Raw genomic sequence first — 24,058 nt, 5'->3', positions numbered from 1 at the left:
ATACTATAAATACTATAACACACTCAAATGCAACCGATAACACGATTACGACAACACATACACTGTAACACACAGTAAAATACACAATCACAACAACACACACAATAACAAACACTTGTGATAACACACTCATGGCAACAGTAACACAGAAAAGTACACACTTGAATACACACATGATAACACAAACACTTGTGTTATCACAAACACAAAGTACACACTAAATTACAATCACAAACACACTCATAACACATTTTATTACACAAACATGTTTTAACACAGATAGAACAGATATGCAGCATAATATTTTTCCTCTTCTTGTTTTTCTTTGCGGATATTTGTTAATATTCCATAATAATTTATATATTTCAATCCAGTCAGGATTGTGTGAGAGAGAGAGAGAGAGAGAGAGAGAGAGAGAGAGAGAGAGAGAGAGAGAGAGAGAGAGAGAGAGAGAGAGAGAGAGAGAGAGAGAGAGAGAGAGAGAGAGAGAGAGAGAGAGAGAGAGAGAGATATGAATAAATGAGCGTCGGTCTGTCAGACTCATCCTTCTTCCAGCCGCAGCCTCATACAACACAGAGAAACACCGAGATACTTTTTTTTTTAACTATTTGAAACATACTAAAGAGAGTTTTGCTTTCTTTTTCCTGCTACTTCGTCCACTGTAAACTTCCTGTGATGAAGGTGGAAGTTTCACAGGAAGTCGGAGTCTCTTCCGCCTGCACTGCGGACCCGGGCAGCGGCGGCGTCAGCGGCGCCCTGGGGAATTTCATCGGGACCGCGGGGCGCTCGCCGAGCGGCGGAGAGCGGTGCGCGTCGCGGCTGCTGAGCGGCGGAGAGCGGTGCGCGTCGCGGCTGCCGAACGGCGGAGAGCGGTGCGCGTCGCGGCTGCTGAGCGCCGTGGAGCGGCAGCTACAGGAGGGGCGCGAGAAGGGAGACCCGAGCGAGAGCAGCGTGCGTGTGTCGCTGGAGGAGGCCGAGCTGTGGCGGAAGTTCAGAGAAGTGACCAACGAGATGATAGTGACCAAGAGCGGCAGGTGTGTGTGTGTGTGTGTGTGTGTGTGTGTGTGTGTGTGTGTGTGTGTGTGTGTGTGTGTGTGTGTGTGTGTGTGTGTGTGTGTGTGTGTGTGTGTGTGTGCGTGTGTGTGTCTCAAGATTTAAAATACTAAAACATGTATAGCATACTCACTATACTTATCCTATTCTTATCCTTCTTTTTCTTATTTTAATAATAAATACAATAAATAATAAATACATGATGACAATAAAAAAAGGTATATAGTATCAATAAAACTATAATTATAATAGTTAGTCTTTATTGTCCTTCAGGGGGGAAATGGTTGTTGCAGACAGGGACGGGAGACACTTTAAACAGTAGAAACACAAAAAGACCAAAAAACAGAATAAGCAGTAAAGACAATAACAATAAAATAATACAACAATAATGATAATAATAGTAATAATAATATTAATAATCAATATACTAATTGTTCTATGCGGAGAAATTCAAGTGTTCCCCAAAGAATTTATATCTTATGTACTGTTCAGAGGTATTATCTTCATATTTATATGGTAGAATTTATCAAGCAAAGAGAATATTATATACCGTATGTTGAATATGAATTCTTATCCTAAAAAAACAATATTTCAGGTTGTTAAACTACAACCGAAGCCACTGGGTTAAACTCATTGACTTTATTCACATATAAACAATATGAATACAACAATAGTTATGTAAATATAAAGTTCAGATGAAAATAATGCGACAGTTAAAAATGGAATTAAAAGGAATTCATTATTTACATACTGTGAAAATTGGATTTGGTGTGTGTGTGTGTGTGTGTATGTGTGAGAGAGATTATATATTATGTTATTTTATATTAACATGTTATATATGATAATTTATATAAAAATAATTAATATCAATTTATAAGTACTAAAAACATGTATTATTATTATTATTATTATTATTATTATTATTTATTATTATTATTGTTAGTAATAGTAGTAGTATTGTTTTTTATAATTGTATTATTATTATTATTATTAGAATTATGCAGATCATATCCTAAATATAAATTGAAACAGAACATATAATAATGGTTTGTCTGGAGTTTGAAGTGGAATTGCACAATGCTTGGACCGGGATGATGATGAAATTTGATCTTTTTCCTTTTTTTTGTAAATAATGCATTCTGTTCACTTCTAACCCGGTGCCATGTTCCTCTTTATTTTGCGGCATTTGAGCTAGTCATAGACAACATACAGACTGTAGGAGCCGATGATACGTTCCATGGAACTAGGAAAATTGTAATTTTGGTTATAGGAAGTGATGCTGCGTTTCATGGGAACCCAGATAACTAATTTGTGACTAACACTACCAACCGGGACCCCGTGCATTGCAGCTCGCAATACATTTATCAACATTATTATTAGGGGTCCAACAGGGCTGGAACTCTATTGTTATTGTTGAGATTTGTATTATTATTATTCTCCTTGGCATTTTTAGGGCTAAAAGTGTCTGGAACACGACAACTGCTGAACCCACGGACTCAGTTGAGATCTCATTAGAACCAGGACATCTTGTTGTTCAAATTTGATCCATATTGATCTACATTTGGAGCAGGAATTAGTGAAAACTGTCAAATTTATCAGAAGTAGCAGAACGTTGGCTTACCTTGATATGTGTGTGGAGTTGGCGCCAGGTTTCCTCTCTGGGAGGGCATTTGCACCCGGCGAGCTGCGCGGTGTAAGGCTGTACAATCATCATCATCCTTTTTTTAATTGTCATCAGGATATGAACATGCACGTTAAACACATCTCATTTTTTTCTTTTTTAATCCATCCGAGAGAACTACACCATCCACAATCGATTAACCAGTGGATTCGTTCTCTGTAGCAGACGTGGATGCAGAGTGGACACATGGGCTCGGATGGTTAATTTTGATGTGGAACTGGACGGCTGGACTGAGGAGACAAAAACAGCGATTAGAGGATGAATATTTATTTTGTGCTGGTACAGCGTTATAAGAGCATGTAGGAGGGGTCTTTTCCTAAATGAGAGAGGAAGTGAGAAAAAAAAGAAAGGGATCTTTTCCGGAAGAAGGAGAGGGAGATTGATCGAGAGAGAGGGATGGGAGAGAGATAGAGGGTAAGGGGGGAGCGAGAAAAAAGAGAGATCTCTTGGAGCCGGCTGGTTATATGTGACCCACCACAGCAAAACTTGCATTGTCGTGCATTTCTAAAATCGCCACGAGCCGCCAAATAAGTTGGAAAAAAAACCTTTCTAGAAGGAAAATTTGATTTTTCCGGATTTTTTTCTCTCAGCGTATTTTCAAAACCGAGTTGATTTATAAATAGTAGATAAATGTTAAACCGTCGAGTTAAATATTCCCGTTAGATTACATGGCGAAACACAGTTCACTTACCAAGACGCTAAACAGCGCTGAACAATTCTGATCGATTGTTTCCTTTAAAGCGACCGTTCAGATGAAAATAATTGCTCCATATTCCATGTGACGTGAAGTCACAATGGGAAACCGTTTGATAGAGTTCAAGCTTTAAATCTTACTACTTTTACACAGACGCGGAGAAATTATTGTGTAGGTGGTGTATATCAACGAAGAAGAATTGCTGACATCACCAAGTGTTGGGAAAACTTTGAGTGTGATTATCTCAGAAACACAGTTTGCCGCACCCTCGTCATTAGCAAGCCATAGCTTTGAAAATATTTGCTAGATTCCCACATGTGACACCTTGTCTTAAAGCTCTGATTCTCCACTTTCAAATGACATAAAATAAAAGTCAAACGGCACCAAAAGTACCTAAAATATGTGGTGGGTCACATAGCCTCTCTGGGTGTAAAAGCTTAACCTTACTTTGTGACACAAGTTTGAAGATACTATGAGACAAAATAACATTACCCTATATGGTTACATGGAAAGTGAAAAGAAATGGAGGTAAGCGTGATGACCCAGTGTTTTCCACCAGAAGAGATGCTTTGGTTGAGTTTGAAAAAAAATGTGTTGTTTGTGTGTTTTTACGTCCACCATGCGTTCCATGTGAACTCAGAAATTTGTAATTGATGTCGGTAGGAAGTGATGCATTTAATGGGAACTCTGAAAACTGTAATTCATAACTAGAATATCTAACCCTGAAACTGTATTGCTGCCTGCAGCTATACACTAGAGGTCCAGCCCTAAAAAAGTTTCCAAATCTATCGGGCTAAAAGTATCTGAAACACAACAATGTCAGTACGCACAGACATGGTTGAGGTCCCGTTAAAACCATAGTTCGAGTTTGATCAATATCGATCTACATTTCGAGCAGAAATTAATGAAAAACTATCATAATTTCATTAGTTTCAGGAGCAGGCCGCTTTGTGACATCATCCAAAGTTCTAAGTCCAAGCTTCGTGCCTCGGAACTCGTTCCCCTCTTGCCGCTTGCAAGTATGACATCTAGACAGACAGCTTGGCTGGGGCTACATTTGAAAGAAACTCGGAAAACTTTAACTTGTGCTGCGTTTAACAAAACATGTGACATGAACAGCCAATCATACAGAGCAGAGAAAAAAACATGAGACACAAGCAGCCAATGTACAGCAGGAGCGCCGGTGCTTCCGTCGCTCTTTCCCAGGCCTCGGTGCTCTCCTGCCGGCAGCGCGCATGAGGCTCCCCGGAGCTGATGTGGTTTCCTCAAACGCCAATTTGAACTCAAACTCTGCCTACTCTATTGCTGCCTGCAGCTATATTTATTATTGTAAACTTTATAATTATTTTCTAAAAACCAGAGGTTATAAACAGCTTCATGAAATCAAAGTGTTAAAAAATTCAAATAATTAATACAACCTCAGGATATTGATGTTTCAAACCACAAATATAAAGAACTTACATTATCATAGTCTTAATATGTGTGTGTGTGTGTGTGTGTGTGTTCCTATTATAATATTTCTAAAATATGTGCAGGTTGTGGCTCTGGTGGGGACTTTAGAAAGGTGCGAGGTGCGCGGTGCACTGCTGTCTAGACTCAATTGGTGTCTTAGTTGTTTGCGCAGGATCTACGCCCGGTCTAGACAAGAGGGAGCCGAAACTGCATTCCATGGGAACTCGGAAAATTGTAACTAAGTAATGTTGCGTTCCATGGGTTGTCAGAAAATTTGTTTGAACTGATGCTGCGTTCCATGGGAACTCGGAAAACTGTAACTCATGACTAACCTGGACCCTGTACATTGCTGCCTGCAACTATATTTATTATAAGGGGTCCAGTCCACGGGGCTGGAACCCTATTTTTTTGTTTGATTCGTATCGATCGACATTAGTAGATCAGGAATTAGTTAAAAACCAACAAATCTACAGGAAGTAGAAGAACGTGCATCGCCAATACACCAAAGTTCTAAAACATCTGGTGGGGTGGGATTCGAGCAAGTTGTAGCATACAAACTGTAGGAGTCCATGATGCGTTTCATGGACTCGGAACGCATCGGAAAACTAGGACCCGGAAAACTATAAATAATAACCGAAAGTCATCACTGTTGCCCCATACAGTTACCTTCCCTACGGTTTCCACAGACAACACAAGGAGTTATAACAATGAGAAGTTATTGTTACGATATAGTCTGGTGAACCAAAATACAGGACACATAGGAGGCTCAGGAGTAGTTGCAAGGGTAAAGGGTTTATTGACAAACAGGCAGGGGTCAAAACAAAGGAACTGTCAAAGGGAAGACTTATGGCAGGGAAGGGTCCAGGAACAGGCAGGGAATCGGAGTCCAGGAACAGGCAGGGAATCTGTGTCCAGGAAGAGGCAGGGAATCACGGTCCAGGAACAAACAGGGTTCAGGGTTCAGGGTTCAGGGTCCAGGAACAGGCAGGGGATCGACACAGCAGGTAGGACAGAGAATTCTATCCACACACAGACAACGATCTGACAAATAGTGAATGGGGAACAGGTTAAATACAAGAGGAGTGACGAGGAAGGTGAAGACTGGCAAGATTGCTGACTGGGGACAGGTGTTCAGTGGCAGGGATGTGAAACCAGAGACAGACAAAGGGAGCTCAAGAAGGACATAGGGACCTAGAGACAGAGGAAGCCAAATAAAGACAAAGGGAGACAGAGAGACTGAACATACAAGCACAGAGCAGGAGCTTTACTGTTCTGGATTACAGGCAAACATATACGATTGTTTTAAAGACAGGAGGGTTTCACTGTGTAGGCTGCATAGTGGTCGATCTGTGTGATGAGCAACAAGGAGACGACAGAGCGGGGGAGATTTACAGTAAGACGCTTTATGACATCATCATACTATTTACTATAAATGTGCAGATTCCGATTCAGAATGTCCATTCGGACCGTGTCCAGTGTGCGGTGTAGACTCCGTCACTCTCTAGTGGTTCAACATTACAAACTATGCGTTTAGGTGTATATTTACATACTTTCTAACCTGGTAGATGTCTGTAGATTTGTTCATTGATATTTTATCTCTTTGGTCTCGATTACTTTGCCAGATTAATGGAAAATACGAAAAAAAAGTCCAAAAAACTTGTGACCACGTCGAGTCAAATCCACTGAAATGTGTGACTGAGTGATGCACTCAAGATCTAGTGATCCTTCGGAAAAATAGATAAAAGAAAATAAATTGCAATGTAATTACTCACAGAAATTCCACAAGGTTTTTCGTATTTCATGGAAACTTAGCTTATTGAAAATGTAATCCAAGGGAAAAAGTCACCACTAAAATGATGGTAGTTCGACAACTATTGTAAATCTCTGTAAATACGTAAACCTGCGTAAATACATCATCATTTACCTACATGAGACCCAGTGTCACCTGCCGTCACTGAGACTCCAATGTGCTTTCATACAAGGTAAGTTTTTTGGTTTAAAGTAAAAATTAGCTTCTTTTTTTTAAAGAAACGTCATGTATAAACAGTTTCCTACAATTAAACGTAGCAGATTTAAATGAAAAGACAGAAAGTGTTCTTCCATAATAATTCTAATGACAAATTAATGTTAAAGTTCCATAAATGTTGTCTGCATTACAATATAGACAAGTAATCTATTCAACGTGATTTAACAATTGTAGATTAACAGAAAAAATACAACATGTACTTATTATATTTATAAAAATAAAATGTATTATTATTGTGATGCAAAGTAAATACAAAGTTGTTTTTGTTATTGTTCCATATGGCAAAAAATTGCTGAACATGTAAGACAATAAAGAAGCCATTGTCCAAAAACCCAGTCCTCAAGGTCAGTCACAATACTCTGAAAAAAAGTATTATGGACCTCGTGGAGTTACGATGTTTGATGTTGATGTTTGTAAATTATGTTTGATGTTTGTAAATTTAGTAAATGGAGATGCATTTCACAGAAACCAAAAACAGGTAACACATATCTAAAATTAATAAATCCCCCGTATTGCTGCCTGCAGCTTTATTTAGTATTATTATTTACTAGTTAGAAGTACAATATTCCATCCCTAATCAGAGTATTAGTTACTGTGAAACACCTTTAATCCTCCACTAACCACTGCAGTATAATCTGTTCTCCAACACAAACATCAATCAATCAGCAGAATTCACAACAACGTTCTAATGAAATAACCAAAAACATTAATCAAATAAGAGCATTTTAGGGGAATTCAGGTGTTAAAAAATATGAAATTTGGCAGAATGGTGCAAGTCAAGGTTCAAAGAGTAAAGAATAAAAATGAATAAAACAAACATGTTCACATCTAGATACAGAATTTAAATTGATTGTGAACAAAATAAACAAAGTACAAACACCCTGACACATGGTACCATATTGACATTTCTATTTCAGTAAAAGTATACGTACAATTAAAATCATTAAAAGTATCCACTTGTTCTTAAATGAAATCTAAAGTATTACAAGTAAAAGTACTTTTCTTTTACCCTACAGTTGTACATGAAGATTTGCAAAAATAGTATATATGACATCATAGTAAAAAATATCGGGAGTTTGTTATACATTTTTTCTGATTATAGTTTCAGGACTTTTTGGGATTTCCATTTTCCCGAGTTCCATTTAATGCAGCGTCAGCAGGTTGTCTATGAACACTATGCAGTCCACAAGGCGCAAGTTGGCTGATGTAAATGACTTCCGAGAGACGAAGCTTGTACTTATATAACTTTGGAGGATGATGTCACAAAACATCCTGCTCCCTAAACTAATCTCGCTAACATTCCTCTACTTGGGGTTAAAACTACGACAGTTTTTCACAAATTTCTGCTCGATATGATTGAGCTGATGAATATTGATCGATATGGATCAAACTGTAACGACATCTTAAGCATCTGTGTGTACTAAAGTTGCTCTGTTTGAGATACTTTTAGCAAGAAAGCACCAAGAAGAAGAATGGTGTAATAAAAATAAGTCACAACAATAGGGTTCCAGCCCTGTGGGCTGGACACCTATTAACAAATATAGACATAAATTTAAATTATTATTATTATATAAGTAAAAAGTGTACATTTTGAAATATAATAGCATAAAACGTGTAGATATTAGAATTGGAAGAGTAAAAAAATATATTTGAAATGTCAGAGTAAAAAGTACAGATATTTGAAATGTAATAGAAAAAAGTAACAATCTTTGCTTTGAAATGTAGCAGAGTAAGAGTCAAAGTCTGAAACGGAATATACTTAAGTAAGTACAGATACAAAATGTACTTAAGTACAGTAACAAAATACTTTATTACTTTCCACCACCGGTCCTCACTAATAACTTCCTTCCACTGCTGCCTTGGTTACATTTTCAGAGTAATTGGAGTAATGAGAGTAATTAGACATATCATGGTGGCTGCGTCTGAGCGGCTGTTTGGCCATCCGCCTGTTCTGCTGTTGACCTTCCTTTCCCAACATGGAGGAGGTGAGTGGTACTGTGTGAGTACCGTGAGGGGTGAGAGTACCTCTGCCCCGCGGTTGGTGGATGCTCCATTCACACCTCGCAAACCAACACTCAGCCCCCTCCCAAAAAAAAACAAAAAAAAAAAACAAAGCGATAATTAATTAAAAGTGGAGGAGAGACAGATGCAGCGTAGTACTAGGGTACTAACATAGTACGTACAGGACACTGTTACCGAAGTAACTATGAATTACACTTATAACCAGGTGCGGCTGGTATGAACGGACTAACAGGCGAACAAGCCATCCCCATATTTTTGGAAAAAAGATAATAAAATAAATTTGACATAAAAGACCCTTGTAGAGCACATATGTCCTCCTATTCCATGTCAATAACTAAATGGAAAGAGATTATTTAGAAGTGTGGTTAAAAGGGTGAGGCTATAGTTTCTTACGAGCACCAAGGTCTGCATATCATTCTCCATATCAAACGTCAAGCTTGTGACATCGGAGATGGCAGAAATGGAATATTATTTTGATAAGTATGTTTTAATTAAGTGTATAATCCAATGGAAATAAGAATCGATGCTTTGACATTAACTTGTGAGCCGTTTTTATCTACATAGGGAGCGGGTACACTTCACCAAGGCCGCCGTGTGTCTTCTACAGTAGCCCAGATTGGACAAACCAAACTCCGGCTCTAGAGAGGTGGCGAGAGCCACCGTAGGCTCTCCTACATGCATGGAAGGGAAGGGTGAGGGCAGGGGGTAGTCAATTATTTGCAACCTGCAACCTCACCCCTAGAGGCCACTAAATCTTACACACTGGTCCTTCCTGTCACTATTCAGATCATTCTTTGAGCGTGGCCGCCCAAGCAGAATGCTGAGCGATAATGAAAAGTTCGGCTCTGAATCAGTGAGTCGAGCGTTTTGACTATGCTAGCATTAGTATTAGCATCCCTATGAACGAGGTGGAGCACTAAATCAAACATGCACTTTCTTGTTTTATGAAATTGTTTTTATCAAAAAATGTACAGAAATATATAAAAAAAAAGGCATGAACGCAGTCAGTCACATTGGCAATGCCATCAAACCATCTGTATATAAAAGTTATCTATAAACTGTCCATCTATGTCTCCTGTCGGCTTGACGGAGGTTACATCTCTACACCCAGACACAACCAGCTGGTAGGACAAACGGGTGTTCCCTGTCTAGGATGTGGATTGTGTTAAATTCCTGCCAGTGTTACTATCCAGTACACCGACACGACGGCAACCAGCAAATCCAGGGTGTGACGTTATGTTGACGGACTAAAACGTTGTGTTCTTCATCGTCAAGCGGCACGTCGCTCGGGTAGCACGTCCAAACCCTGTTCAGTTGAATTGTTGCCTCCCTCACGCTGAATGAGCCCTCGTCGCTGTTTCAAAGAACAGCAACACGGGAATGTAAATCATTTGGGAACAAAGAGCGATCTCACGCCGGCAGCTGCCGTGAGATGGAGCCAACTGGCCGATGAGTGGGATCCTTCACTTCCTGTTGACCCCCCCTGGTTGACCTCTGCCTGTTTACACACTCGTTAGGTAGGTGTGTGTGTGTGTGTGTGAGAAGTAACTAATTACTGCGATCTAGCATTGTACTCCTACCTCAGGGCCCACGGTGCAATGATGTAACGTCATCTCCACACAATCGACTCGTGTAATTTACGGTCGTCTGAGTCGGTGTGAACGAGATAGGGCCAGCACTTTTCACCAAACCATCAAACAATTAAAATAATGAATCCCTTTTTAAACGTAATTGAATTTGACCCTAAAGAAAGATGTGTTTCTATTCAACAAGTAGTGCAACGGGTTATAGCCATACTATGATTTGATTATCGAGAACAGAAACACAAAGTAGCCAAAATGTATTTCATGGAATTTCCGCCGTAAACAAGCAGATATCGTTCTCCTTTACCTCTGCACTGACAGAGACAAACAAGCCTGTTTACACAAAATTCTACATTCAAACATGGAATAAAAATAGTTTATTATAAATATTCATGAACATGTTGACTTTGACTGGTTAATGTTCAGTTTCAAGTGTCTATATTCAAACTGTAACGTCCCTTTAGGTTCCAATTTTGAAGTAGTGTGCCTTGTCTTCCAGCAGGGTGCGTTGGGATCCCGGGCCTGATGAAACTCTTTCATAACGTCAAAATGGAGGAAACAAGCGAATCCGCGCCAAGCCGCACTGAGTGGATAATCATTAAATTACTAGATAAATACTCTGTGGGAGCATTTTTAGCTTCGCCAGTGTAATTGCCAAAAAATATTTATAAAGAAAAGCTTTTGAAATTAAAGGAGGTGTGTGTGTGTGTGTGTTCGTGTGTGTGCGTGCGCGCTTGTGCGTGTGCGTGAGCGAGCATGTGTGTGTGAGCGTGAGCGAGAGAGTTGTTCTTCTCCTTATGTTTGGTAGCGTCGTGTGTTCACAGTGTTTGTAACTGATAGAATAAATGTCATTTTCCTTGACGACTAAAACGACACGAAAGTGACAATCCAAGAGATTGTCTGTGTTGGGTATCTCTGCTTTTCTTGGTCACTTGAAGTGGTGGGGATATTTTTTTCTACTTTTCTTGTAAAAGTTCCATCCAGATCAGACCCAGATTCATAGCTAGAGTTTAGTGTTCACAACTAGCTACACTGCTTTAGCTTATTTGCCACAGCTGTGTGGCGGTTTCCTTAAAAAATAAATTTAAATCGGGGATCTTTTTAACGTAATAGAATTATGGATTACCACTTTAATATTACTTTATGGAGCCACATCTGAAACGACGGTCAAAGGCCTCAGCACTGTACTTTTGATGATCGAAGCAGCAGATAGTTTTTCCTTTCTATCCGGTGAGAAGTCTTTCCCTCTCATTGTAGTTTGCACTCTCCAACAGGCGTCTGAACTGCTGACATGCTCTTGAGTATCATTTGTTGCTTCCTTGTATTTCCGTCCCCATGATGACCAACTGATATGAATAATGGGACTTCTACTTTAGAGCAAATCTTGTTTTTTGTTGTATTTACACTGTGTGCGTGTGTGTGTGTGTGTCTGTGTGTCTGTGTGTCTGTGTGTGTGCGCATGCGCGCTCCAGACGTATGTTCCCCATCCTGAAGGTGAGCATCTGCGGCCTGGACCCCAGTGCCATGTACTCGCTGCTGCTAGACTTCGTTGGCACCGACAGCTGCCGCTGGAAGTACGTCAACGGGGAGTGGGTGTCGGCCGGGAAGGCAGATTCAGGGCGGAGGCAGAGCGGAGTCTACATCCACCCGGATTCGCCCAACTTCGGAGCGCATTGGATGAAAGCTGTGGTGACCTTCAACAAGGTCAAGCTCACCAACAAAGTCAACGGCGGAGGACAGGTGTGCGCGCGCACACACACACACACACACACACACACACGATCAGATCAGATAGTACTTCACTGATCCCCGTAGAGGAAATTCAAGCACGTCAGTAGCTCAGTGAGAACTGCCTTTGTGAAGGAGCGCCATTTTTTACTCTACTTTTTTTTGTAAAAAAAAAAAAAAAAGTTGAAAACAATTGTTAACTAGCCATTGAAAAACATCCTGCTGCATTTGCAATGTTTGAACTTCTGCAGGAGCCTCTCCGTGTTCTGGATCAAACATGCGCAGTTGAACTCCTGAGTTTCTGTTAACCAGCCATATCGGTCGTTTTCATGGTGGGGATCAACGCTCACCATTACCATGGTATCAAGAAGGTACGGCCAAGCCACAAACAGTTCCGGAGTGGGGTGTGGGGAACATCAGCTCATTTGCATTTAAAGCTTCAGACGAAGAAACAGCGCGTCAAGAACAGCAGGGTATAGAGGCATTCTAAAATAGCTGAAATTCAAAACCTGAGTGGAATTTTTAGCAAAAAAAAAAAAAATCTTCAAAGACATATTTTGGGGACCTCAGAGACCTATATTAACTTGTTGAAAAGTAAAAAATTGGATAATAAGTATAATCATATATTATGAGTATACCTGGGCAAGGGAATACTCTCAGAAATTTGGGGGTAAAAATGGAAGAAACCTTAAGAAGGAATCCTCCTTCCCGGATGACCAGGCTGCAATGGAAACCTTAAACAATATAAAATCTAGTGTTTAACAAGAGAGTATGGGCGTCCAATGTGCTGGTGTATGGTGCCACGGGTAAATGCCTCGAGTACAGACATGGGTGAGCAGTTGAACCAGTCCTGCGTGGTTTGAGCCTCAGATCTGTCCACATCCATAGCACAGCAGCAGCCTCCGCGTTATGGCCCCTGATACACCTGGCATTGAAATGTGATCTGTATCTGGATATCTTCTCTGGATGAGGAAATACGCATGTTAGTGCCAGGTGTAAACGCAGGCAGAACACATTGCAATGTTAATGCTGTGGGATCTGCCAGAGCACGTCTGGAGCTGGTCTGGCTCACATTGGGATCGGATCTCAGCCAGGTGGGAATTCAGTCCGTACAGCTAGACCACATCGGTGCGAAACAATCGGCCCACAAGTTGAAAACATCCCCAAGCTCCGCCTCTTAAAATGATTGCGGAAAATTGCCAAAGACAACCCCTTCCTAGGCAAAGGAAAAATAAGTAAAGGCCGTAGAGCAGCTTCGCTGCCTGTTGACGAGTCCACCTCCCTAATTTGCTTAGTGAGATCCCATCACAGTGTGGTCAGAATCAAGATAAGGAGAAGGCTTATTAACACCAGGTGTAAATGCAAAGGCCCCTGATGGGATGTCATTATCCAGATAACACATCTAGAAACAGATCACATCCTAATGCCAGATGGAAAAAGGCCCAACACAGACCTCCACACATACAGACTGACTCTCTCACACGTCCCGAAAACATGAGTTGATATCCAGAGATCGGCGACTTTCTCCTCCTGGGGGAAAATAAGGTTTTTTATTTTTATATTAAATTGCATGGAATAAATGATGGGCGTGGCCCATCAAAGGGTTAGGGTTATAGGTAGTGGTTATTACTTTTTCATATTGTGAGTGGTTTGTTGTGTATAAACATAAACATTGTTGAAATTCCAGCGTGTTTTGAAGTGTGTGGCTGGAACTGTGCACGCTCTGCCAAGTTGGAGGTTGCTCAAAATTTGGGGGATTTGGACGTTCAGCATTGGCGCACATTAGAGCTGGTTTGAAGTTACTGCATCGTAGGAGATGTTCAAATTGCATGAATAATAGCTGGTAATTAGGGAGAAAGGAAACTATTCTCTGCAGAAGGATTTGAGGTCGCCTCGCTGCTCGAATGCACTGCGATGGAAATCTGTGGAAATCTGTCTGTTTTCTGCAAAGTTTTGTTTTGTAACGTCAATGTCTCTAGAGTCTCCACTTTGCCTCATCTCTTCCTCCTTTCCTTTCTTTCCCTCCCCCTCTCCTCGCCTCTTCTCCTTCCCTCCTCCTCTCCCCATCTTCTCTTCCGCTCTTCCTCCTCTCCCCCCTCCTCCCCCTCTCCACTCCTCCTCTCGTCTCCTTCATCATTCTCCTCTCTCTTTCCTCCTCCCCTCTCCACTCCTCCAATCCTTCTCTCCCCTCATCCCCTCCTTTCCTTCTCTCCTCCTCATCTCCCTCCTCTTCCACCTACCTCTCCTCCTTCTCTCCACTCCTCTTCCTCCTCCCCTCCTTTCTCTTCTCCTCTCCTCATCTCTGTTCCTTTCCTTCCCTCTCCTCCTATACTCCTTCCTTCCGCTCTCCTCTCCTCCTTTCTCTCTTCTGCCTCTTTTGTCTTTCTTCTCCTCCTCTCCTTCCCTCCTCCTCTCTTCTTCCTCTCCTCTCTCTCTCCTCTCCTCCTCTCGTCTCCTCCTCTCTTTCTCTCGTTCTCTCGCTTCCTCTCTCCTCTCCTCCTTTTCCACACTCCTCTCTCCCCCCTCTCCCTTATCCTCCTCTCCTCTCCTTCCATCTCTCCCTCCTCCCCTCCTCCTCTCCTCTCCTCTCCTTGCCTCTCTTCTCCTTTCCTCTGTCCTCCTCTCCTCTCCTACCCTCATCTCCTCCACTCCTCTCCTCCTCTTCCTCCTCCCCCTCTCTTCCTATCCTCCTCCTCTACTTAAACCTATTATCTGTTGTTCTCTATCAGTCTAATTAAACTCCACTCCACCCGCCTGTGCTTTCCCACTTCACCCCAGCTCACCCTCGTAACCACGGGAACAGGATAAACAGCTCCTAATTGGCCGTTCAGTTCTAATGCACTTCCTGTAGAGAGCAGCTCGGCTTGCACACACACACTCACACACACGCACTCGAGGATGCACGGAAACACACTTCTATGAAGCACTACAGATCTGGCAGTAATATTGTTTGTATTTACCTATGAACCCATGAACAAACATTACACACGCACACACTCTACATACATGAACACTCCTCAGACACACACACACACACACACACACACATACACACACACACACACACAGCCAGGTAATGCACTGCTGGGCAGAAAACACAGTCATAATGAAATAATTGCTGATGTTATTTGTACATTATGGTAATTATGTTTTTTTACTATGAAATTAAACACACACACACACACACACACACACATAAATACCAACTGCTCTTTGATACTGTCTGTGTGCGTGGGGGTGGGGGTGGGCGGGTGGGCACACGCAAAACCTCTCATTTTGAATAGAAAACTGTTTGTTTTGTGCCTGTTGAAGGATTCTGATTGGTTAATTGGTCTGCTTGACTGTGTGTGTATGTGTGGGGGGTAGAGAGAGGGAAAGAGAGAGTACAGTGGTACTTTGACTTACGAGTTGAATTCGTTCCGTGACAGAGCTCGTAATTTAATCTGCTCGTATAGCAAATCAATTTTCCCCATTGAAATTAATTGAAATGCCAATAATGCCTCCCAGCCCCCAAAAAAACACCCCAATTTTTTTGTTATGTGTTTTTAAATAAGAAAAATGTATTTATATATAACAAATATTGTATAAAATCGTAATAAAACATAATAAAAGAGAATGTATAGATAATTTTTGCCTTCTCGCAGATGATACCCTCCGTCACGCTATCTCCTGCGAGCTGCTTCTCCGTCAACCACACCAACAGCAGATTCTCCATCTTTAATGGACAGCGGTCCGCAGCTTAGACATTATTTTAACGCCCTTGGCTGGCGTAATACCCTTTATCTACTCCTTCTGCTTCAGTATGGTACATATCGGAGAACTACTGCGCTCGTATTGTCTCGCCAATTCCATCACACGCACACCTCGCTCATATTTTTTTATTATTTTGCGCTTTAAGTCAATGGACATCATCCGCTTCTTCTTCTCAGCACTTACTTTTTTCGGACCCATGGTTCGAAAAAAAATTTGGCAAAATAACTGCACAAAAAGCACAACGCGAGCACAAAACACAAAAGAGATGCTTTCACGGTCAGGTAACCACGTGAAGTGAAAGAGTGAGACATGGGATGCTGGCCGGATTCGCTCGCCACGCCAACTAGCGGCGGCACCTGAAGCTCGCTCCTCGTAACTCACATTTATGCTCGCAAATCAACACAAAATTATTGACGGAACGACGGCTTGTAACTCGGAAAACTCGTATGTTAGTGCGCTCGTAACTCAAGGTACCACTGTAGTTTAAATGGGTCGTAGGCTCGGGCCGATTTCTGATTAAATCGTCTATCGGCAATCGACTCCATTGATCGCAATTGACATTGATGACCGATGTTTTGGGGGCCTTTTTATCCACCAGGAACAAAATAAGCATTGAAACGGTGTATGTGCAGTTTATTGTGTTCTGAAACTGGAGAGGAGAGAGGGAGAGAGACGGGAAGAGGGACATGGCCATCGGGGCTCACTTCCCCATTACAGTCCTGTACAGCGACTTTTAGGGGCAGATGTTTAAAGAAATGAAAAGGCACATGGACCCCCAGCTCCGGTTCTAGGCATTTTTCCACTCTGGGCAAACGGAGCAGCACAGCGGAGCCGCTGTGCGCACATCGCAGGTGCGCCGAGGTTGGAGGTTCATGAGAAATTCCTCATAAATATATCTTGCCCAGACAATCCACCACCTCGTTGACCATTAATAAAAATAAAATAAAATTTTAAAAAGCGCCTGATAAGAAGGGCACCGTGGGGTCCGTGAGGCAGGTGCCTTCCCCACAGGTACCCGCCACTCAATATGCAAATCCTGTGATTATAATATAGCAATATATTATATCATCTCACAGAGAAAGATTTAGATTTATCTTATTTCCTTCGTTTCTTACTTGTATGGAAAAGGAAAAAAAATGAAAAACGTAAAACCTAACTTAGAGAATTCGGAGTGGAGTTTTTATTTTTTGCTTGTTTCTCCTCCAGACAACAGTGCGCGCCGGCTCCCGTGCCTGTCTTTTTTATTTTAGATCTATTTATCTTTGTTTTTTTTCCTACATGTATGAAACAAAATGTTTAAACACAACTGAGTTAAGGGACTGTCCAAGTCCTCACTCCGTACTGTTCCAGAAGAAAAAACTGTGCAGGCTGCTACGGGTAAACTGTCGGGATGCACGTCTCCCTGTTTCTTTCTGTTGCTTTTGCACTTAATTTAGTAAAAACTGGAAGTATTTGTGTAAATACTTAACTTGAAAATAGTAACTCCTGCCTGCACTGGTAGACCGCATTGATCAATCGGCGATTCTTGTCTTTTGAAAATATATCAAACTTTGCTTGGAAAATTATGTATCCACTTCCTTCTAGAAGTTTATCAGAGCATTTCATATATTGAGTCATATGTCTGTCTATCTGTCTTTATATGTCTGTCGCTCTATCTATCGATCCGTTGCAGATCATGTTGAACTCCCTCCATAAGTACGAACCTCACCTCCATATTGTGCGCGTGGCGACGAACCATCGTCTGGTGTGTAACGTGTCCTTCCCAGACACTGAGTTCATCGCCGTCACTGCCTACCAGAACGAAGAGGTGAGATTGCTGACCACATCATCCTGGGAAATCACCACAAATGTTATTTTTGGTAGAGGAAAGAGTAAATTAAATTAAAGTAAAAATGTAAGTTCAAATTGAAGTGATATGTCCACAAATTTGATAGTTCAAAACAATGCCGTAAGAGATCCCTGAAGCCAGCTTGACACTGAACCCGACAAATGACAACAAAAAAAACCTGTTTTTTTCCTATCGAATTCTGCCCGAAAAGCTGTGACATGCTGTGATAAGCACAAACAGACTTCAACTGCAAATAAAATGAAAAGTAAAAGGTTGAAAACGCAAGCAAAGATTCACTTAATTCACTTACCCATTGAAAGTTGAGAAATTTCACAATTTGAAGTTTAAAGTCCTGAGAATGCTGTTTACGTGTAAGCGCTGTAGACGGAACGAAGACGGACCCGGATGAAGTTGACAGATAGTCAAATGTGACCACGTGACACTGATGATGTCGCTCCTGGTGTGGCCCGGGGGTTAGACACAGGTCATCTGGAGGCCATGAGGGGATAGGATCCGAATGTCGGATATATTTTCAGATTCAGTATGAAACTGGCTCAAGAGCCGGCTCTTGTCAGTAAGCTGAGCAACACCCAGCCATAACACACAGTTGATCCCTGTTTTTCTGTGAAGATCACGGCTTTGAAGATCAAGTACAACCCCTTCGCCAAGGCCTTCCTGGATGCTAAAGATAGGTAAGTTCCACTTCCTCTAGCCGTCACATTACCTGCTTTTCTCCCTCTAGCCTTCAGTCACATGACCTATCTTACTATCGAAGCTGATTGTGGCGCCGCCCCTTGCAGCCGCCTGCGCTAGTGCCTTGTGTCGATTACGCACATTTTAGTGTTTTTAGTATTTTTAGAGCTTATTGTGCATAGTCTCCAGGTGTCATGACATTTCACTGAATATATGTATGACCGTATGTATATTTATGTATGTGACAAATAAACCTCTTGACTTGCTGTAGGGTCCAGTCAGATGACCTGTCTTATTTCCTGGCACGTGGCCTGTTTTACTTCCTGTAGCCTCTTGTCAGTTGACCTGTCTTATTTCGTGTAGCCTCCAGTCAGATGACCTGTCCTACTTCCTGCAGCCTCCAGTCCCATGGCCTATCTTACTTCCTGTAGCCCATTCACACGACCTGTTCTACTTCCTGTAGCCTCCAGTCACGTGACCTGTTTTACGTACTGTTGCCTCCAGTCACATGATGTGCTTTACTTCCTGTAGCCTCCAGTTACATGACAAGCTTTATTTCCTGTAGCGTCTAACTCCCGTAGCCACACCTCTGAGAAATATAAGCAGAATAGTTGGTTAGGAAAGGGCGGAAACACTGAGGGCTGTCGAAATGCTTCATACGAATCAAATTGTACTAGGAGGCGGAGCCTTCGCTGGTGCTCACCTGTGTGTTGTCCTACTAGCAACAACAATTTTCCTTATGCTACTTTTTTGCCAGGTTTTGAGCGAATCTAACAATGGAAATTATAACTATAGCAGCATTAACTTTTTCAGCAATTTGTGCTATACAGTGGTACCTCGACTTACGACTGTTATTCGTTCTATAAGAACGGTCGTATGTTAAAACAGTCGTATGTCGAACCAATTTTTCCCATATACACCACGCTCATTGTTTTCTATGATTTCCTTCTTAGTTTCAATGGGAATCATTGCCTTTTTCTTTTTCCAATCATCCTTCTTCTTAGGAGTCATCATGAAGGGTGAAAATAAACAAAATGCACAGCACAAACACAGTAAATACGAAAAAAATATCGATAAGCCACTACGTGCTCACACGATGTAGGTCGCCCACTGACTGACTGCTGACTGGCCGCCGACACGCCAACTGCAAATTTCCACAGTCGTATCTTGGAGCAGTCGGTCGCAAGTCGATACAAATTTTTCGCGACTATTGCTACTCGTATCCTGGATTAGTCGTAAGTAGATGCAGTCGTAAGTCGAGGTACCACTGTGGTAGCTCTTCTGTGGGATCAGACCAGACAGGCTAGACTTCGTACCCCACGCACATCAATGAGCCTTGGGTGCCCATGACCCTGTCACCGGTTCACCAGTTGTCCTTCCTTGGACCACTTTTTGGTAGGTACTAACCACTGCATACCAGGAACACCCCACACCTACCTCAGGGTTGGCCAGGACAGGGGCCTTGGTGAAAGCAATTAGAAGTTGCTCAAAGGCGGTGGCACAGATGTCTTACCTTCTTACCTTATCGAATGGCTGTCCCTTATTAGTCAGGGGGTGCAGTGGGTTGGCTATGGCAAAACCTCAGACAAACCAGACCAAAAACCTCAGACCAAACCAGCTAAGCTAATAAGTAGGCCGGGCCCAAGAAGCTCTTTAGCTCCTAGAGCTGCAGGAGGTGGGCCAGTCTCTCACTGCAGCCACCTTTCCAGTGTCAGTGGCTACTCCATGTGCCCGATGACGTGACGCCAGAAGAGGGTCTCTCGCCATAGCAGGTTGCAATTCTTTGGGTTCCCTGGTTGCAAAAATGTCTGAACAGGTCTAGGAGCTCTTTAAGCCATTTGCCCTGGTCAGCATCGAGGCTATTGCTGCTACGTTGCCAGAGGTCTTGGACAGCCTGCACTGTCTCAGCAGAGGGCGATGTGCCTGCCTGGGCTGGTGACTGGACAGCTATCGATGTCCTTGGCACCGACCTTGGCTGGAACACTGAACTGGGCTGGTCCACTGATGATGGTAGGAGCCCTGCCGCTGAAACCGGCGATGACTGGACCACTGACCCTGGAAATGGCTGGGCTGATGGCGGTGGCTGGACCACGGATGACGACCCCGGCTGAACCACGACTGACGGCTTGAGTGCTGGTGGTGGCTGGACCACAGGCGACGGCTGTATGCTCCCAGTGTCCACCAGTAGCAGACTGCGGTTGTACTGGGAAGCTTCCGGTGTCCACCAGTAACAGGCTGCGGTTGTAATGGGCAGCTCCCGGTGTCAACCAGCAGAAGACTGTGGTTGTACTGGGCAGCTCCCAGTGTCCACCAGTAGCAGACTGGTCGTACTGGGCAGCTCCTAGTGTCCACCAGTAGCACATTGTGGTTGTACTGGACAGCTCCCAGTGTCCACCAGTAGCAGACTGTGGTTGCACTGAGCAGAACACACACATCGTGATAATTTGTTTCATGTTACAGAAACTCTGCGGGTGGGCGGAGCTTAATGGAAACTTCTGAAGGACGAATTGGAATCCAACCCTGTGAGAGACGCACACACGCTTCAACACAGACACACGGGCAAATTCACAAAAGGATTGCACAGCTTTTGCGTCTTATAAACCTGCACAAATAAGACAAAAATAAACTTCTCAAAGCACCTGGAAAGGATGAAATGCACTCCTAACTGTACTGCCAAACAAATAGCGTCTGGGTGTTCTGGTGTTATTTGCACGTATTTACCTTAGGTGTTAAGCGTACATTTGGCACAAATTATTAGCCCCTTTCTATGAAAATGAGCCTCATTGCAAAAATGTGTAATTTACAAACACCAGCACCAATAGCTACACGCAGTTAGAGTGAAATTATAAGCGTCTTCATATTTTTTCTTTTGTCCTCTGCTTCAAATCATCCTGATTTTGCGGTGCTATGCCCCCCCCCCCCATGACACATCTTGTACCCTACCCAAATGCATAATGGAGAGGAGTGATATCTGCACAGCAGGGCAGAGATCGCTCCCTCCCCATTATGCATTTAGGCTTTCCCCGGTATCCAAATAAAACAAATACAAACAGCGTGTTTTTATATTAGATTTATTTATTTTCCTCCATTTCCTAATTGAACAAAACCAAAAAAAGGCCCTGTGCAACCTGTCCGCAGAGCCATTGATAGTTTTCCTTCTCTCTGCCTTTGTCCTGCCTACTGTGTTCTTGGTGCAAAGCCACCATTAAGCCACCACCCAAGCCATCCATTTCTACTTTGCCACATGGATAATAGCAAACAGATGCAAAACAAGGGCAAATTGCACTCAGAACTTTATGGGCGTGTTTGCGCTGTGATATCATTAACTCAATATTTTTTGTGAATCAGACCTTGAGACGGGGCAGACAGCGGTTGCAAACGTTGTACAATTCATGGTGCAATATCAGCGGCTGCAATCCATTCTTTGTGAATTTTCCCCACTGTGTATTCATTTAAACTACACATAGGTGGATGGTACCTGTCAGAGTCACTGTGTGCGGCTGGAGGGGGAGTTTTCCCCTACAGCGGGAGCGGAATTCCTGTGACATCACATCCTCATGGTTACCAGCAGTACAGAGCCAGCCCCTACCCCCCCAACTATCTTGCTCACCGCACCCACTCCTGTGGTAGTTATCCCATTATTCATAACTATAACTTTTGTTAAACACATTTATATTATATTATATTTATATTATACACAAATTAAATGTTTATGATCAATAATGCCTGTCTGTCTGTGTATCGCTCTCTGCCTTTCTGTCTGTGGCTTCGTCCCTCTGTGTCCTTCTCTTGATCTGTGCCTCTGTTTTTCTGTCCGCCCAGCTTCAGTTTCAGACGTGTGGTCCACTTCCTCTCCATCTGGGCCGGACAGCAGCTCTCCGCCCCCTCCACCACCCAGCGCCAGGTATCAACTCCTCACACTTAATGTTTTAAACAAACTAAGCTCCGCCCACTCCATCCTAACACCAGCCAGTTAGCATAAGCTCAGCCCTAATTTAATACAAATGAATGTACAAATGGCTAATACCATTTGCCAGTTGCAAAGCTCTAGGTCTGGAATCCCGCTGGCATTGTGTTGCGTTCAACTGAAATCAAAACTTTACAAAAATCACACCTCCTACTTGGAAACATGCACAGGAGCGCCCGTTTAAGTCGGAATTCCAAGTCGGAATTTCAGGGCAGATTCAAAGTTTGTCCGAGTTTGTCGAGATAACAGGCCTGAAGTCGCACACATGACGCCGTACAAAATTCCCTTTGTGTAGGTTATTATTGAAAGTATAAAATATGAAAATATGTCTAACTTGGATCTAAACTACTCTGTAGTTTTAGCTCCATTAGCTGGGGAATTCACAAGCTTTGCCAAACAAACACAAATTTGCTGCGGGCGTCCATGATTTTCCCGAACAAAGGCACATTTTACACATGTATCACATTTAACTCGGAAGTTAGGTCTTTCGATTCGGAATTACAGATTACAACTACATCTATAGAACACCGCACTAGCCAGAGTTAGTGTAATGCTAGCTAAAACGCTAATTAGTGCATGTTTGTGTGTGTGTGTGTGTGTGTGTGTTCACTCAGCCAGTTCCTGTGGTCTGTGGGTTGCAGTGAGTTAAGCCCCTCCCACTCGTCCTGCACTGTTCTACACGGACCAATCGGCAACGAGAGCTTGATGCACCCGCCAAATTCCGGGAAAGTGGGCGGGGCCGGGGCCGGGTGGGCCTCTGGCCACGCCTACTCATTCTGAGGGCAGCTGGATGGAGTTAAAACCTCCACAGCAAAATGATTACTGGTAATACTGTTGGATATCAGTCTGATATCAGGGTGACAATGTGTAAATACTAATCTGTGAAACCAAGATCAATACCAAGAAAATCGTTTTTCGGCTTTGAGTCATGTTCGCATGTTAGATGTCTGTAATGGAGAAAAATGAATTATACGTCAATCATTCTGTTCTAATTAGCCCCAATCAACAAATCAGCAACACTAAAAGTTAAAAGTTTAGCAAGGTGAAACGAAAAGGTGTTACAAAAAGAAAACAAGTGACAAAATGAAAAAAATGGAAAAAGTGCATTGTAACAATTTTTGCTTATACTTGTGATAAATACCACGGCGTGATTATTTGTTTATTCTCTTATCTGAAATATGCAGTCGAAACAGATATTTGGAAACCATCGCTGCCCCCTGCTGGTGGTTTCCAGGTTCTAAAGTCACTTTACGCTTTTATTTTAGACGTTAGCTGTGAGTTCCTGTTGCTTTTCATTGGCTGAAGTAATGAAATGTTCCTGCTGTTGTTGTGACGTTATTTGAGTGTAAATGTATCAGTAACAGTTGAATTGCGCTCTCATGTGTGGTTCAGGAATAAAAAGACTTAAAAGACAGAAAAGACAGAAAAAAGATTTCTGTGTTGTTGTGGCATTGAGGGAATGAAGTGATGAAAGGTTCGACACTTTTCAGACTCGGTCGACTCCGCGTTTGTTTGATTCAGTCGGTGTAATGAGAGTCAGAAGAGCCGCTTGGCTGTGAGTTGTGAATAGAATTATCG

The 24,058-nt window shown here is 42.5% G+C and overlaps 1 protein-coding gene across 1 annotated transcript; it reads left to right on the top strand.

Annotated features, from left to right (window-relative positions):
• Positions 1 to 675: 675 nt before the first annotated feature.
• Positions 676 to 23,912, top strand: tbx19 (T-box transcription factor 19; the record flags this gene model as incomplete). The annotated part of the gene is made up of 8 exons (XM_080023836.1): positions 676 to 1,034; positions 11,984 to 12,251; positions 17,665 to 17,799; positions 18,451 to 18,512; positions 20,974 to 21,035; positions 21,981 to 22,139; positions 22,336 to 22,417; positions 23,095 to 23,912. 8 exons carry the CDS (start codon positions 676 to 678, stop codon positions 23,258 to 23,260), a joined length of 1,293 nt encoding a protein of 430 aa, XP_079879962.1. The 3' UTR covers positions 23,261 to 23,912.
• Between the last annotated feature and the right edge of the window lie 146 nt (positions 23,913 to 24,058).

The sequence above is a fragment of the Zeus faber genome (assembly GCF_960531495.2).
Source record: "Zeus faber genome assembly, chromosome: 2".
In the NCBI taxonomy this organism is placed as follows: Eukaryota; Metazoa; Chordata; class Actinopteri; order Zeiformes; family Zeidae; genus Zeus; species Zeus faber.
The sequence above is the reverse complement of the archived record's forward strand: the minus strand, read 5'-3'. Positions and strand labels throughout refer to the sequence as shown.